This window comes from Stenella coeruleoalba, assembly GCF_951394435.1.
Source record: "Stenella coeruleoalba genome assembly, chromosome: 21".
Classification (NCBI taxonomy): Eukaryota; Metazoa; Chordata; class Mammalia; order Artiodactyla; family Delphinidae; genus Stenella; species Stenella coeruleoalba.
The window spans coordinates 1,629,165-1,645,876 of NC_137167.1; the positions used below are offsets into that span (position 1 = coordinate 1,629,165).

General features: G+C 41.5%; 1 protein-coding gene across 11 annotated transcripts in view; it reads right to left on the minus strand.

The window, feature by feature from the left end:
• The window catches only part of PSD3 (pleckstrin and Sec7 domain containing 3), a 669,219-nt gene that overhangs the window by 113,288 nt on the left and 539,219 nt on the right, over positions 1-16,712 (minus strand). For 10 of the 11 annotated variants that reach the window (XM_079909126.1, XM_079909122.1, XM_079909125.1 and 7 more), the window contains one exon: positions 8,871-9,014. In XM_079909126.1, coding sequence (XP_079765252.1) covers positions 8,871-9,014 — 144 coding nt within the window. Of the gene's footprint in view, positions 1-8,654; positions 9,015-16,712 lie in introns of those variants that run through there. The other variant, XM_079909128.1, reaches the window with a different exon arrangement.

Here is a 16,712-nt window from a genome sequence, read left to right on the forward strand (position 1 = left end):
AGTGTGGCCTTGCATGAGGGTTTTGACAATAGCTGAGTGTAAAATTAACGGGAAAAAGAAAATTAACTCTGGATCAATGGGATTAAAAAGTTTAATGGAAAAAAAAATTGTCATTTGAAACACAGAGATGTGAAGTCAAGTTTCTACATACCCAAGGTAAGTAATCTGAGCTAGAGAAATACTACTTATCTGGATAAGAGGCTAAATTTAACTCCTATGGGATAAAAGTTTGTCTCTCACTGAGTTTTTCCTTAGGGAACTCACATCTAAAACAAAATTTTAGTTTGTTATGACAACATTCTTATACAGGCCACACTCTTTTTTTTTTTTTTTTTTCCGGTACGCGGGCCTCTCACTGTCGTGGCCTCTCCCGTTGCGGACCACAGGCTCTGGACGTGCAGGCTCAGCAGCCATGGCTCTGAGCCTAGCTGCTCCACAGCATGTGGGATCTTCCTGCCCCACAGCATGTGGGATCTTCCCGGACTGGGGCATGAACCCATGTTCCCTGCATCGGCAGGCGGACTCTCAACCACTGTGCTACCAGGGAAACACCTACAGGCCACACTCTTAATCCTTGGTTTATATTTAGTTTGTGCTTCTGGCTGTACTAGGATTCCCTAAAGTCGCACACACTTTCTCTCAGAAATACGCTCCCGGGATTCTTTGTGGCAGCTGGCCTGTCACATGCACAGGTCCCAAAACGCCAGTGCCTATCATAAGGGGACAGGTCAGTCTTTCTAGGAAATTTTAAAAGTAGGATTTGAGGAAGCTTTGAAGGTAAACTACCTTCCCCACTGACTTCCCAGGACACTTCATACCTAAGATATATTGATTGCTTTTGAGCTCAAAGCAGTTTTGCACCTTCTGCAGGCCCAGTTCAAATATCTCTCTTCCATCTCACCAGTTCTGTGTCCAATTCTGAGCCTGTCTTGGTAAAGTATCTTTGACCCGTGGAGTCAGAACACTGAGCGACCAGGCCTCAGCAAGTCCCTCGCCCCCTCCAGTCTCAGGCTCCACAAGTGGCAGAATGAGGGGCAGCTATAAACTTCCCAGGACTCTCTAAGGAGGGAAGCATGACACATGGATGAAGATGCAGTGCTGGTCCGGGGAGGGGAAGGCACATGGGAAACCAGCTGTGGTTGACTCTGTCCACAAACTGGCCAAAGGCCAGACCCGGTCAGGCAGGAAACCTCCGGTTGAGGTGAGAGGCCCCAACGTGTCCCTCGTGCACATGAGCCACACCTCCAGGAGCTGTCCAGGCAGACAGGTGCTCCTGCAAGAAGTCCGTGACCGGGGGACCTGCTTCCAGCCTTCCAGTGAGGGCTGTACTGAGAAGGCTAGTACAAACATAGGATTTTTGCATATGATTTTTCCCTAATATTTCCAGAAGAACATTTCTGAAAACATTTTAAGTTTTCATTATAAGTCTCTTGAGTAATTCTGAACTAGATACACCTAAAGAAGCGCAGTAGCCTGCTCCAACAAGCCTCTGCATCTCGGAGCAGGGGCTCAAGCACACAAGCTTTTAAAACTCTTACATCAAAAGCATACAGATTCTTATGGAAAGTAGTAGGAAGAAACCTAAAGTAGTTAGACAGAGATAAAGTATTCTGGGTAAAAAGAAAAAAGCAGAGTTAGCACAGGAAAGGGCGGACAGTACCAGCAGTCTGCAAAAAAACGGATGGGAGGGTCACTTACCAAAAGGTCCAAGGGAATTGTGAAGGAGGCCGCTCACACTATTTGCATGAGAATAGCTTTGTGGGGAGACTGAAGGGGCACTTCCTTCTCACAAGTCACTGTGGTGACAGCACTCACACCAGGTGGGCCTCTTCTTTACTGAATCCCCACCCAGAAGTAACAATCAAAACAGTAAACAACAGGCACCGCACAGGCAGCTAGACAGAAGTGACACCGTCCACAAACTACTGTAGAGTCCTACGGTGCACAACAGCTGCACATCTTCCATTATGCATGAAACCTGCACCCCACTTGTGACCAGGCCTCCCAGTCCCAGCTGGCTTTTAGGGAGACTGAGCAGCACAGGAGCCACTGCCTCAGGCGGCTCCTGAGCACGTGCAATGTGGCCAACTTACACTGAGATGTGCCCTAAGTGTAAAGGTATACTAAAGTTTGAAGACTTAGGAAGAAAAGAGCGTCAAATATCTTAATATTTTATAGTGATTACATGTGGAAATGATAATATTTTGGACATATTGTGTTAAGCTGAAAAATCTTATTACAATTAATTCTACCAGTTTCCTTTTATTTTTAAGTGTAGCTACTAGAAAATTTAAAATTATATATGTGGTTTGCACTATATCTCTATTGGACAGAGCTGGTCCAGATCCCCTGATATCCCCAAATTGAACTATTCTTGTTTTACGTTTAACAACACTCTTAGGGATCATCGTGAGAGTGAGTTAATCTAATAAACTATTTGCTGTTAGTATGTATCTCGCATCAAAAATAAGGAGTTGGAGGCGACCTTATAGGTTAGTTCACCCAATCCCATCTCATCTCCACAGCCAGAAACTGAGGTCCAGAGAGGATAACTAGTACCAAACACATCAAGGATGAGACTAAAGTGGCCTCCTAACTTCCAGTCCATCCCTTTTCCTAATTTTACTATTTTATAATTGCAAGTATTTTCCCTTTTCTGGCAGACAGTACATTCACCCAAAGCAGTGACTCTCCTCAGAGCAGACATTTCAGGTGTAAGGAGGGATTTAGGGACAGAGTCACTGTGGGTCCTGTGACTGGCTGTTTGTTCTGCTTCTCAATCATCTGTTTAAAATGTGATTCAAAGGATCCTGTTGCTAAGCTTCTCCTCCCTTCAGAAGCGTGCACCATCTTTTACAGATGAAAATCAAGCGCTCTGCAGACCTCGCTCATTGTGTCATACAAAATGCAACTCCGAACGGCAATGCAAGACTCCTGTCTCTGTAGTTAACTGGACTTGTATGCCTGGGCAGATGCTGAACCTGTGTCTCTAGACTCTAACACTTAGTCTTCTATTAGAAAAATAAAATTCCTAAACTTCCCCAAGAATTCTATTAACCTGCCACATCTTAGCTTCTCAGATCCAGACCAGGGATCACCTCTGTGATGTTTTCTATAAAGGAGACAGTGCTGGATTCCAGGCTAGACCCTGTTACTGAGACTGAGACTCTTCTTCAAGTGAGACTGAGACTCTCGTTCAACTGAGACTCTCCCTTCGCTAGGGAGACGATGGTGATCACAGCTATCTCTGTACTTTTACAAACACGGCGACTCACAAATTAACAGCTAGATTGTCTTGTTCCAGAGATGGATTAGCTTGTGGCGGCTGGCAGTGCACTGAAATATGCCCTTGCACTGCTCCTGTGAGAGAAAAAGTGGACCGTCACATGAAAATTATTTATCTGATGTTGACAAAGACTGAGCGATCTGAGGGAGCCGGGCTAAGATCACAAGCAGAGAATCTGTTCAAAAAGAAATACATCAAACCACCACCTACCCACCGTGCAACAAATAGCCCAACGATAAAACTGAGGGCTTGCGCCCAGAAATTCATATTACGTGCGCTCCTTGATATGAGATGCTTTGAATTTCCTGAACGGTGCTGTATGGAATGTGCTCTTATTTCAAATACATCAATTTCAGAAGGAATCGCGCCATTTTACATGCCACCAAAAATTAGAAATTCAGAAAAAGATGCATCACGCCTCAAGGACGCCCTAGATTTTCTAGATTTAAAATATTCCGTCCCAAGAGATTTACATGTCTTACTAGAATGGACATTTGTTGTTTCTAAAATTGAGCTTCCAGCCATGTGGTTCGTGTGGGCCCTGCCTGCCTTAAGCCATGAGCATGTGCTACTCCAGGTCGAAATTCAGGAGTGGGCACGTGGCTGATTTCTAGCCCATTCAGCCAAGGGGACTTATTCTGCATCTGGGTAGAGCCATCAGGGACGTGGACTTCTTTTCCTGCTGGACTGGAACCTGAGAACACATGTACCTGGAAGTATCCATTTTCTAACCACAGAGAGACAGTTGATTCCAAAGCCCATGTTCAAAGATCTAAGACACAAAGCATATCCAACCGTCTGCAGCCTCTGTACAGGGATGGCAAACTGAACCGCCCCCAGGGGCCAGGCCAGCAACACAAATGTGGATGCCTGCTAGGCTTGATATACTAAGGGGTGGTGGGGAGGGCCCTGTAGGTCTTCCCTAAATGCATTCAAATCTCAATGAAAACAAATCCAGCACTGCGATGGCCAAAGAAAACATTCTGACCTTAGGTCTGCTGGCCCATGAAATGCACTGGTCTGGTGCTGCCCGCCAGGTTTGCCCTGGCTCTGCAGTGAACCCGGGAGCCTCTGTTAGCCTGCCCTCAGGAATCCCTCCCTCCTGTAAGCAAACCTCTTACAGCCCAGTCACGCTTCTCACAGGTTTGGGTTGCTATGGTCTCCCTTTCCCTACTCAGGTCTAAGAATTAATAACTTATGCCACTGAAAACATCTTAAATGTCACATGAAAAACATCCTGGATCAAACAGTATCTTCACTTTAACTGCTAAAGAGACATAAAGACAAATTTCTGGGGCCAAGTACAGTGCTAGCAAGGGCTGTTTCTTAAAGGGCCCAGGAGTATCGGGCACAGCCCTGCCTACTGTGCTTCGAGTGGCTGGAGCTTTGTAAGTTTTTATATGTGACACAAACCACCCACCTGTCCCACATCCTGATAAATTTCCTAATGTACTAGAAAGATGGAGATCAGTTAAACATTTTTAAGTGAAAAGGGAACTGAATAAAGTAGAAATAAGTTATAAGGAAGTGAGGCCATTTCTGATATTTATTTTTTGAAACTGGGAAATGATGGCAAGTTTCTTACACAGACTTATGATGCCTAACAACCCTTTCAAAACTGAGATCAGACTCCACACGAACTCTTCTAAACAAGTAACAGCCACAGCCTGGGGGAACCAATTCAATCAAAAACAAAGCAATGCCACCCCTCCCCACCCGCTATGAATACGCAATAAAGAGAGACAGGCATGAACTTGGTCAACTAACAGCCATTCTGAGGGGAGTTTGCTGCTTACAGTAATAGTGAATATCCTTACAGGCTAAGGCTGAGATTGATGGAAGTCTCCTTGTTCTCTGTAGACTTTTTATAGACTTCAAAAACAAACAAACAAGAGAATGGACCTGAGGACACGGAGAGGGGGAAGGGTAAGCTGGGACAAAATGAGAGAGTGGCATGGACATATATACACTACCAAATGCAAAATAGATAGCTAGTGGGAAGCAGCCGCATAGCACAGGGAGATCAGCTCGGTGCTTTGTGACCACCTAGAGGGGTGGGATAGGGAGGGTAGGAGGGAGGGAGATGCAAGAGGGAAGAGATATGGGGATATATGTATTACTGATTCACTTTGTTATAAAGCAGAAACTAACACACCACTGTAAAGCAATTAGACTCCAATAAAGACGTTAAAACAAACAAACAAAAAACAACCACTGAACCTTCTTATTTACCAGAGTTTCTAATCATTTACTGTCAGTCAGGGTTTGGAGAATTTCTAAGTCATAGAAAGAGCTGTGAATTTGGCCCACTACGAAGAACTGTTTGTACTGAAAGCAACTTGGAATATAAATAACTGAAACGCATTAAGTTAGAAACAACCCCAGTGTTATTACCAACAGCTTAATATTCTAACAAAATAAAGGTGTTTTTCTTACCAAGATGTAAAAATTACAAGAACTGCTCTGAAACCACAGCGAGTCCCTTTACTATAGGAACAGGTGAGAGAAGAGGCTCCTGCCTGTGTTCTTCCCTGGTGACAAGGATGTAGATGGGATTCAAGCTCCCCTTCCTGTCACTGTCCATCTGAGGTCACAATGAACTGCAGACACTGCTGTCTGCTTATCACATTAGTTTTCAGGGGAGTTACTAAGCTTTCTCGGGGAACCACTTCCTCTGATGTTATCTTTTATACTCAATAACAAAATTCCATTTATTCACTCAACAAGTATGTATTAAGCACTCAGTCCATATTCCAGAAGCTAGGATAGAGCAATGAACAAAGTACATAAGACGGTCAGTAACACTCAGACCTCCTGTTCAGGAAATAGAGCAGCCTGCTAGGGAAGGCTGTAAAAAGCCAAGCACTGAATTCTCTGCAGAGCCTCTCTAAGGCACACACACAAGACAAATTCTGGTGGCTGAAATAACAGCAAAGTGGACCCCGAAAGATATAGTACTTCAATTTTAAGTTAGTGAAAAATAATGATTCACTTAAAAAAGATTACAAAAAATTTTTGAGATAACCTCTATGAAGTGAGGTGCCCGTCTGCCTTTCTGGTGACACAGGTCAACACAGTTCGACAGACAATCCAGCATGCCTGACATATTACCATATGAGAAGATTTTAATGAGCCAAAGTCCTGGAATGCAATCTTCAGGCTCCTTGATGTGACAATTTTTTTTTTTTTTTTGGCGGTACGCGGGCCTCTCACTGTTATGGCCTCTCCCGTTGCGGAGCACAGGCTCCGGACGCGCAGGCTCAGCGGCCATGGCTCATGGGCCCAGCCGCTCCGCGGCACGTGGGATCCTCCCGGACCGGGGTACGAACCCGTGTCCCCTGCATCGGCAGGCGGACTCTCAACCACTGCACCACCAGGGAAGCCCTGATGTGATAATTTGATCAAAGCAAGACTTATCTCCACAGAGGTTGGTCTAAGTTCATGTCAGGAAATGAAAATGCCGGCTTTTGCTGGGTTACATTTTCAGAAAAGGGGCACCACAGTGGATGCAAAAGCAGGGAGTGCTTCTAGCAGCGGCATCCTTTCTATGGTCCTGCCACCGCCCCTGCCTCCTGGGAAGAGACTTGTAGCCTTTGAGCCAAGGGCTCAGGGCAAGGTGTTGAGAGCTGGCAGCAGGGGCCTGAGGTGCTGGGAAATTTAATTAGCACATGTGAAACTAAAAGGGCCTACAGCTGAAAGCCACTCCAGATGTGTGAAGAATTGGGATTGATTTTTGAGAACTCCCATCTCTCAAGAATGAACAAGTGTGGGGAGAGATGAGCTGCTTAGTTTTTTTGTTTGTTAAAAGGTATTTTTTCAAGTCTTTTGCTGGTAAGGCTTCCAAAGTTTTAGCTAATAAACTTTCTCCTTTAATAAAAGAAAGATCTTTCTTCATCTGCCCAGAGCAAGGACCTGCTTAACCATGAAGAAAACTAGTACATGGATCTGCAGGGGACCAAATGTTATTTTGTAACAGAAATTTTATAACTCAGAAAAAGACTTTTAAAAGCTTCCATGAAATCCTGTGCAGCCCAAAAGCAAGCACAGAGCAGAGATTATAAATGGACCTGAGGCGCCTGCACTCCAAGGGCTCACAGCCTTGGCGCGGAAGCCATAGATACAAAGGCTTCCTGAAATCACCATAACGGGAGTCACCGTGCAGGACGGTAACCAGCAGATTTAGAGCAGGCTTTTCGTAGGAGGGATTTGGGCTGCATCTTGGAAGATGAACAGCATTTTCAGAAATGAAATAAGGGGAAGAGCATTTGGGGCAGAATTAAGTAGATGAACAAAGGCATAAAAAGCGTATTTGGAGAGAGCAGAGTGGGCAGAAATGTGACTGATATACATGGAGGTCGTGGTGGGAAGACCCGTGTTGTGGAAAGGCAGAAGGAACCCAAATCCTCTCAGACTAAGGATTGGACTTTATCTGAAGGTAAATTGTGGGGAAAATCAAGGGCAGCTGTCGAGCAGAAGCATGCCTTAGAAAACTAACTGACAGGAGCATGCAGGATGAACTGATGACAGGAAGCAGCCGCCAGGCTCATGTGAGACATGAAAACTCAGCACTTGGGCAGAGAGGCATAAAAGCAACACGGGTGGCAAGCAAGGGACAGGAGGGACATCGCAGAGGCAGAGCACTGGGATCTGGCTCCTGATCAGATCCTGGGGGATGGCAGGGGCCAGGGCGAGGGTGCTCAGATGATGCTACATTTCAAGCCCAAGGAAGAAACATGATTGTAAGATGGGAAAGAAGGAGATGAATAAGTAGAATACACTAGAGCTACAATGAAAAAGAATAGTTAAAGATGGATTCAACACACTCAACAGAAAAAGACTGTAAATAATTTAAAGATAATTGTTCTTCATTTTGGACTACAGGCTATCAACTTAAAAAAAGAGATACTTTAAGTGTCTTAAAGTGGCAGCTGAAGGGGGAGAGTCAGAGGATCCTGCATAACCCTGATGCTAACTTGGGAGAAAATTTAGCCAAAGGTAACATTTACTATTTCTACGGCTTTCAACTTGCTTTTAAATTTTCTGTCTTTCCAGAGTTTATGGACCCTCCCCATCCCTTTTAATGACCACACTTGCTATAGTATATGGATGTGCACAACTAGCCTCCTTGTGAAGGGCAGTGAGTGGTAAGAGGAAAAATGCATCTGTTGCCTAGCAGCAGGAAAAGGCATCATGTCGCCCTGTAGCTCATTTCCTCTGCGGTACTTTTTCTGACTAAGACTGTGTTGGAAGAGGTGCAGAAACAGAGAACGCAGCTGCCCACCCTGGCATGTCCATCTACTTGTTGTTTTTTTGTCTTGCAGCCAGCACCTGCTATTCCGACAGGCAGGCTATTTGCTTTTAAGTGCATAAACTGCCAATTATTCCTTGATGCTTGTTTGACGCTTAAACAGAACCATGAACATGAGGGGCCACCATGACCTAGACCCTGCACAGAGCTCCCCAGGGAGAGGCAGGGTCAAGGTACATTGCCCACAGTTACAGTAAGTATAAAAAAACCTGCCTCATGGAAAAAATCATAAAGTAGCTCAGGTACAGACAATTATTACATTTAGGTTCAACACACCTCAAACTCCAGATAGTGATCTTTGAGTTTGTACTCATCTACCTCCTTGGCTTTAACCTTCTTGTCAGGTGGGTAGGAGCGGTGCTCGGCTAGCTCTGTGGTGATCTGCCTCAGCTTGCTCTCGTGAGATTTCAGCTGTTCCTCCTGCAGGAAAGTATTAAGCCATTTAGCATCCAGAAAAATCAATAAACAACTGTAGCACACTTTAAAAAATCCCTTATGATGAATGACGTTAATTCATCAAAACAGTCCAACATGCCTCTGCTGCCACATCTTACCAACTTTCTCAGGCCAGGGTCCACGTGTACCTTCGGAAAACAGCAACCAAGGCCAAGGCCAGCCCCCCTAACCAGGCCTCTGGTCACAAAACCAAATGCTTTCATAGCCCTGCGTCAGGAGTAACTGCCACGGAGTTGAGACCAGGCCTCCTCAGAGATACTCAAGCAGGCAAGGCACCGGCTGCAGAGTCAAGCACCCATCCTGAGGGCTGCACAATTTGGCTTCTCCATTTCACGTCCTCAGCAGTGCTGTCCTGTCTGTCACTACAGATGAAGACCTACCTGCATATTTTTTTTTTCCTTTTTGAGACAAGCAATGCCATCAAGAAATAATTATTCTGAAAGCTGCTATTCTAAAAAATGTAGTGACCTATGCTTTTCCCTCCAAAATAGTAGAGGTTCTGACTTCCCTCAGCCTCAAATTTTACTGAAGGATATTTAAGTTGTTTTCAGGTTTCTCTGGGCTGCTATAAATGATGCTACATTCTTATGCATGTTGCCTAGTGAATATGAGCAAGAATTTCCCTATAGCATACAGGCACATCTCGTTTCATCACACTTAGCAGATAATGTGTTTTTTACAAACTGAAGGTCTGTGGAAATCCTGTGTCAAGCAAGTCTATCGATGCCATTTTTCTAACATTTGCTCACTTTGTGTCTTTGTGCCACATTTGGTAATTCTCATAATATTTCAAACTTGTTCATTATGATTATATTTGTTATGGTGGTCTATGATCAGTGATCTTTGATGTTACTACTACAACTCACTGAAGGCTCAGATGATGGTTAGCATTTTTTAGCAATAAAGCATTTCTTCACTAATGTGTATAGTTTTTCTAGACAGAATGCTATTGCACACTTAGTAGACTGGGGTACAGTATAAACATAACTTTTATATGCACTGAGAAACCAAAAAAATCTGTGTGACTTTCTTTATTGAGATATTGATTTCATTGCAGTGGTCTGAAACTGAACCCACAATGTCTCTGAAGTCTGCCTGTGATCATCAAGAACTGAAATTTCTGGATTTTAGAAAATGTATATCTTTATTTTTTTTTTTTATTTTTATTTTTTTTTATAGTAACTTTCTTTTTTTTTTTTTTTAATTTATTTATTTATGGCTGCGTTGGGTCTTCGTTGCTGTGCGCGGGTTCTCATTGCAGTGGCTTCTGTTGTTGCGGAGCACGGGCTCTAGGCACACAGGCTTCAGTAGCTGTGGTTCAAAGGCTCTAGGGCACAGGCTCAGTAGTTGTGGCACACAGGCTTAGTTGCTCCGCGGCATGTGGGATCTTCCCGGACCAGGGATCGAACCCATGTTTCCTGCATTGGCAGGCAGATTCTTAACCACTGCGCCACCAGGGAAGCCCAGAAAATGTATATCTTTAAAATGACGCTAAACTGTTTTCCAAAGTGTTTCCACCAGTTTACATTTTCACAATAGGCTTGAAACTTCCCATTTTTCTACATCCTTGCCAAAATTTGCTATCACACTTGCAAATTTTTGCTAATTTTATGGGTATAAAATGATTTGAATGTAAATTCTAATTTTATGGGTATAATTGCTAATTTTATGGGTATAAAATGATTTGAATGTAAATTCAAATTCAAATCTTCAAATCTTCCTGTTTATTCTTCCTGTAAATTCAAATCTTCCTGATTACAAGTGAGGATGAACATCTTTTCGTATGTTTACTGGAATTCCTATTCTGTGAACTGGCTGCTGAAACACTGGACCCATTTTTCTGTTGAGTCCAGATCTGTAAGTACAATGACTCACAGTTTACAGTTTATAGTGTACAGTTTATTCACAGTCAAATAAATGTCTAAATTCAACGTGCAGTGCTTTACTCCAGCTTCATCATCTTCATGAAGCAAGAATCAAGGAGATAATCTCAAAATAGAAGCATTTTAAAATGATGCCTCTTAAATGTCTATTTTCACCACTGAAATAAAAATTCCAAGTGGTTCTTACGGCCATAAATGGATACAGACCACGCAAATTATTTCAATGCTAGAATCCCACCATACAGGAGACACACAGACTTTCCTAACAAAAGTGGATGTGAAAACAGAGAAGGAGGAAGGCAGGAGCCACAAGACGCAACAAGATGTTCTTAGGCTCACGCAATTAAATCTGTAATAGCCACCATGAAGAAAGACCAATCAGGAAGCTTGCTGTTCTCCTCCCTTTTGTCTTTGCCCTTAGAATCCATTAGGGAAGCATGCAGACCATTCTCATAGGACAATGCTAACAAAGGGGATTTCACAGAAGGCAGAGAAATACACCTGACAAAGTTCAAAGAAAAGGAACAGAGACAGCAAATGGCATGTACTCGTTTAAACTGTTTTAAATTAGGAAGTCACAGCTTAAGTAGTGGCATTAAAGTAACACATGCAAGAAAACTACTGTTATATGTCAAGTGATGTACATTGGTAGTACCTGTGATAGCACATATAATGAAATTTTATTCAAAAGGCAAGTTTCAGATGATGTCACTTAATATTTAATTTTTTTCCTACTTATATAATATTTTGACTTTGAAGAAAATTTCATATTTTCCTTTAAAATACCAAACTCTAGAAGAGACCATCAAGATGGAGGAGGAGTAAGACATGGAGATCACCTTCCTCCCCACAAATACATTAGAAATACATCTATATGTGGAACAACTCCTACAGAACACCTACTGAACGCTGGCAGAAGACCTCAGACTTCCCAAAAGCTGTGTGGTTGACAGGGTCTTGGTGCTCCAGCCGGGTGTCAGGCCTGTACCTCTGATGAGGGAGAGCCGAGTTCAGGACATGGTCTACTAGAGACCTCCTGGCTCCACGTAATATCAAACGGTGAAAGCTCTCCCAGAGATCTCCATCTCAACACTAAACCCAGCTGCACTCAACGACCAGCAAGCTCCAGTGCTGGACATCCTATGCCAAACAACTAGCAAGACAGGAACACAACCCCACCCACTAGCAGAGAGGCTGCCTAAAATCACAATAAGGTCACAGACACCCCAAAACACACCACCAGATGGGGTCCTGCCCATAGAAAGACAAGAAGCAGCCTCATCCACCAGAACACAGGCACCAGTCCCCTCCACCCACTGAACCAACCTTACCCACTGGGGGCAGACACCAAAAACAATGGGAACTACAAACCTGCAGATGGCGAAAAGGAGACCCCAAACACAGTAACTTAAGAAAATTGAGAAGACAGAAAACACAGAGCAGATGAAGGAGCAAGGAAAAAACCCACCAGTCCAAACTACTGAAGAGGAAATAGGCAGTCTACCTCAAAAATAATTCAGAGTAATGATAGTAAAGATGATCCAAAATCTTGGAAATAGAATGGAGAAAATACAAGAAATGTTTAACAAGGACCTAGAGGAACTAAAGAGCAAAAAACCAATGATGAACAGCACAATAAATGAATTTAAAAATTCTCTAGAAGGAATCAACAGCAGAATAACTGAGGTAGAAGAATGGATAAGTGACCTGGAAGATAAAATAGTGGAAATAACTACCAGAGAGAAGAATAAAGAAAAAAGAATTAAAAGAATTGAGGACAGTCTTAGAGACATCTGGGACAAGATTAAATGCACCAACATTTGAATTATAGCAGTCACAGAGGAAGAATAGAAAAACAAAGGGACTGAGTACATATTTGAACAGATTATAGTTGAAAACTTCCCTAATATGGGAAAGGAAATAATCAATCAAGTCCAGGAAGCTCAGAGAGTCCCATACAGGACAAATCCAAGGAGAAACATGCCAAGACACATATTAGTCAAACTATCAAAAATTAAATACAAAGAAAAAATATTAAAAGCAGCAAGGGAAAAACAACAAATAACACACAATGGAATCCCCATAAGGTTAACAACTGATCTTTCAGCAGAAACTCTGCAAGCCAGAAGGGAGTGGCAGGACATATTTAAAGTGATGAAAGGGAAAAACCTACTACCAAGATTACTCTATCCAGCAAGTATCTCATTCAGATTTGACAGAGAAATCAAAACATTTACAGACAAGCAAAAGCTAAGAGAATTCAGCACCTCCAAACCAGCTTTACGACAAATGCCAAAGGAACTTTTCCAAGATCTACAATAACAAACCCAAAACAATTAAGAAGATGGTAATAGGAACATACATATCAATAACTACCTTAAATGTAAATGGATTAAATGCTCCAACCAAAAGAAACAGACTGGCTGAATGGATACAAAAAAAGAGCAGCATATATGCTGCCTACAAGAGACCCACTTCAGACCTAGGGACACATACAGACTGAAAGTGAGGGGATGGAAAAAGATGTTCCATGCAAATGGAAATCAAAAGAAAGCTGGAGTAGCAATTCTCATATCAGACAAAATATACTTTAAAATAAAGACTATTACAAGAGACAAAGAAGGAGACTACATAATGATCAAGGGGTCAATCCAAGAAGAAGATATAAAAATTGTAAATATTTATGCACCCAACATAGGAGCACCTCAGTACATAAGGCAAATGCTAACAGCCATAAAAGGGGAAATTGACAGTAACACAACAATAGTAGGGGACTTTAATACCCCACTTTCATCAATGGACAGATCATCCAAAATGAAAATAAATAAACACAAGCTTTAAATGATACATTAAACAAGATGCACTTAATTGATATTTATAGGACATTGCATCCAAAAACAACAGAATACACTTTCTTCTAAGGTGCTCATGGCACATTTTCCAGGATAGATCATATCTTAGGTCACATATCAAGCCTTGGTAAATTTAAGAAAATTGAAATCGTACCAAGTATCCTTCCAACCACAATGCAATGAGACTAGATATCAATTACAGAAAAAAAAAATCTGTAAAAAATAGAAACACATGGAGGCTAAAGAGTACATTACTAAATAACCAATAGACCACTGAAGAAATCAAAGAGGAAATCAAAAAATACCTAGAAACAAATGACAATAGAGACACGACGACCCAAAACCTATGGGATGCAGCAAAGGCAGTTCTAAGAGGAAAGTATATAGCAATACAATCCTACCTCAAGAAACAAGAAACATCTCAAATAAACAACCTAACCTTATACCTAAAGCAATTAGAGAAAGAAGAACAAAAAACCCCCAAAGTTAGCAGAAAGAAAGAAGTCATAAAGATCAGACCAGATATAAATGAAAAAGAAATGAAGGAAACGATAGCAAAGATGAATAAAACTAAAAGCTGGTTCTTTGAGAAGATAAACAAAATTGATAAACCATTAGCCAGACTCATCAAGAAAAAAAAGGAGAAGACTCACATCAATAGAATTAGAAATGAAAAAGGAGAAGTAACAACTGACACTGCAGAAATACAGAAATGAGAGACTACTACAAGCAACTATATGCCAATAAAATGTACAACCTGGGAGAAATGGACAAATTCTTAGAAAAGCACAACCTTCCAGGACTGAACAAGGAAGAAATAGAAAATATAAACAGACCAATCACAAGTACTGAAATTGAGACTGTGATTAAAAATATTCCAACAAACAAAAGCCCAGGATGAGAAGGCTTCACAGGTGAATTCTATCAAACATTTAGAGACGAGCTAACACCTAACCTTCTCAAACTCTTCCAAAATATAGCAGAGAGAGGAACATTCCAAAACTCATTCTACGAGGCCACCATCACCCTGATACCAAAATCAGACAAAGATGTCACAAAGAAAGATAACTACAGGCCAATATCACTGATGAACATAGATGCAAAAATCCTTAACAAAATACTAGCAAACAGAATACAACAGCACATTAAAAGTATCATACACCATGATCAAGTGGGGTTTATCCTGGGAATGCAAAGGTCCTTCAATATACGCAAATCAGTCAATGTGATATACCACAGTAACAAACTGAAGGATAAAAACCATATGATCATCTCAATAGATGCAGAAAAAGCTTTCAACAAAATTCAACACCCAATTATGATAAAAACCCTCCAAACAATAGGCACAGAGGGAACTTACCTCATTATAATAAAGGCCATATATGACAAAACCACAGCCAACATCGTTCTCAGTGGTGAAAAACTGAAACCATTTGCATTAAGATCAGGAACAAGACAAGGTTGCCCACTCTCACCACTATTATTCAACATAGTTTTCGAAGTTTCAGCCACAGCAATCAGAGAAGAAAAAGAAATGAAAGGAATCCAAATCGGAAAAGAAGAAGTAAAGCTATCACTGTTTGCAGATGACATGATACTATACATAGAGAATCCTAAAGATGCCACCAGAAAACTAGTAGAGCTAATCAATGAATTTGGTAAAGTAGCAGGATACAAAATTAATGCACAGAAATCTCTTGCATTTCTATACACTAATGATGAAAAATCTGAAAGAGAAATTAAGGAAACACTCCCATTTACCACTGCAACAAAAAGAATAAAATACCTAGGAATAAACCTACCTAAGGAGACAAAAGACCTGTATACAGAAAACTATAAGACACTGATGAAAGAAATTAAAGATGATACAAACAGATGGAGAGACATACCAAGTTCGTGGAATGGAAGAATAAACATTGTGTAAATGACTATACTACCCAAAGCAATCTACAGTTTCCATGCAATGCCTGTCAAACTACCACTGGCATATTTCAAAGAACTAGAACAAAAACTTTCACAATTTGTATGGAAACACAAAAGACCCTGAATAGCCAGTGCAATTTTGAGAAAGAAAAACAGAGCTGGAGGAATCAGACTCCCTGACTTCAGACTATACTCCAAAGCTACAGTAATCAAGACAGTATGGTACTGGCACAAGAACAGTAATACAGATCTATGGAACAGGATAGAAAGCCCAGAGAGAAACCCACACACATATGGTCACCTTACTTTTGACAAAGGAGGCAAGAATATACAATGGAGAAAATACAGCCTCTTCAATAAGTGGTGCTAGGAAAACTGGACAGCTACATGTAAAAGAATGAAATTAGAACACTCCCTAACACCATACACAAAAATAAACTCCAAATGGATTAAAGACCTAAATGTAAGGCCAGACACTTATAAAAGTCTTAGAGGAAAACATAGCCAGAACACTCTGTGACATAAATCACAGCAAGATCCTTTTTGACCCACCTCCTAGAGAAATGGAAATAATAACAAAAATAAACAAATGGGACCTAATTAAACTTAAAAGCATTTGCACAGCCAAGGAAACCATAAACAAGATGAAAAGACAACCCTCAGAATGGGAGAAAATATTTGCAAATGAAGCAACTGACAAAGGATTAGTCTCCAAAATTTACAAGCAGCTCATGCAGTTCAGTATCAAAAAAACAATCAACTCAATCCAAAAATGGGCAGAAGACCTAAATAGACATTTCTCCAATCTGTATATCCAAAGATATACAGATTGCCAACAAACACATGAGAGGATGCTCAACATCACTAATCATTAGAGAGATGCAAATCAAAACTACAATGAGGTATCACCTCACACCAGTCAGAATGGCCATCATCAAAAAAGCTACAAACAATAAATGTTGGAGAAGGTGTGGAGAAAAGGGAACCCTCTTGCACTGTTGGTG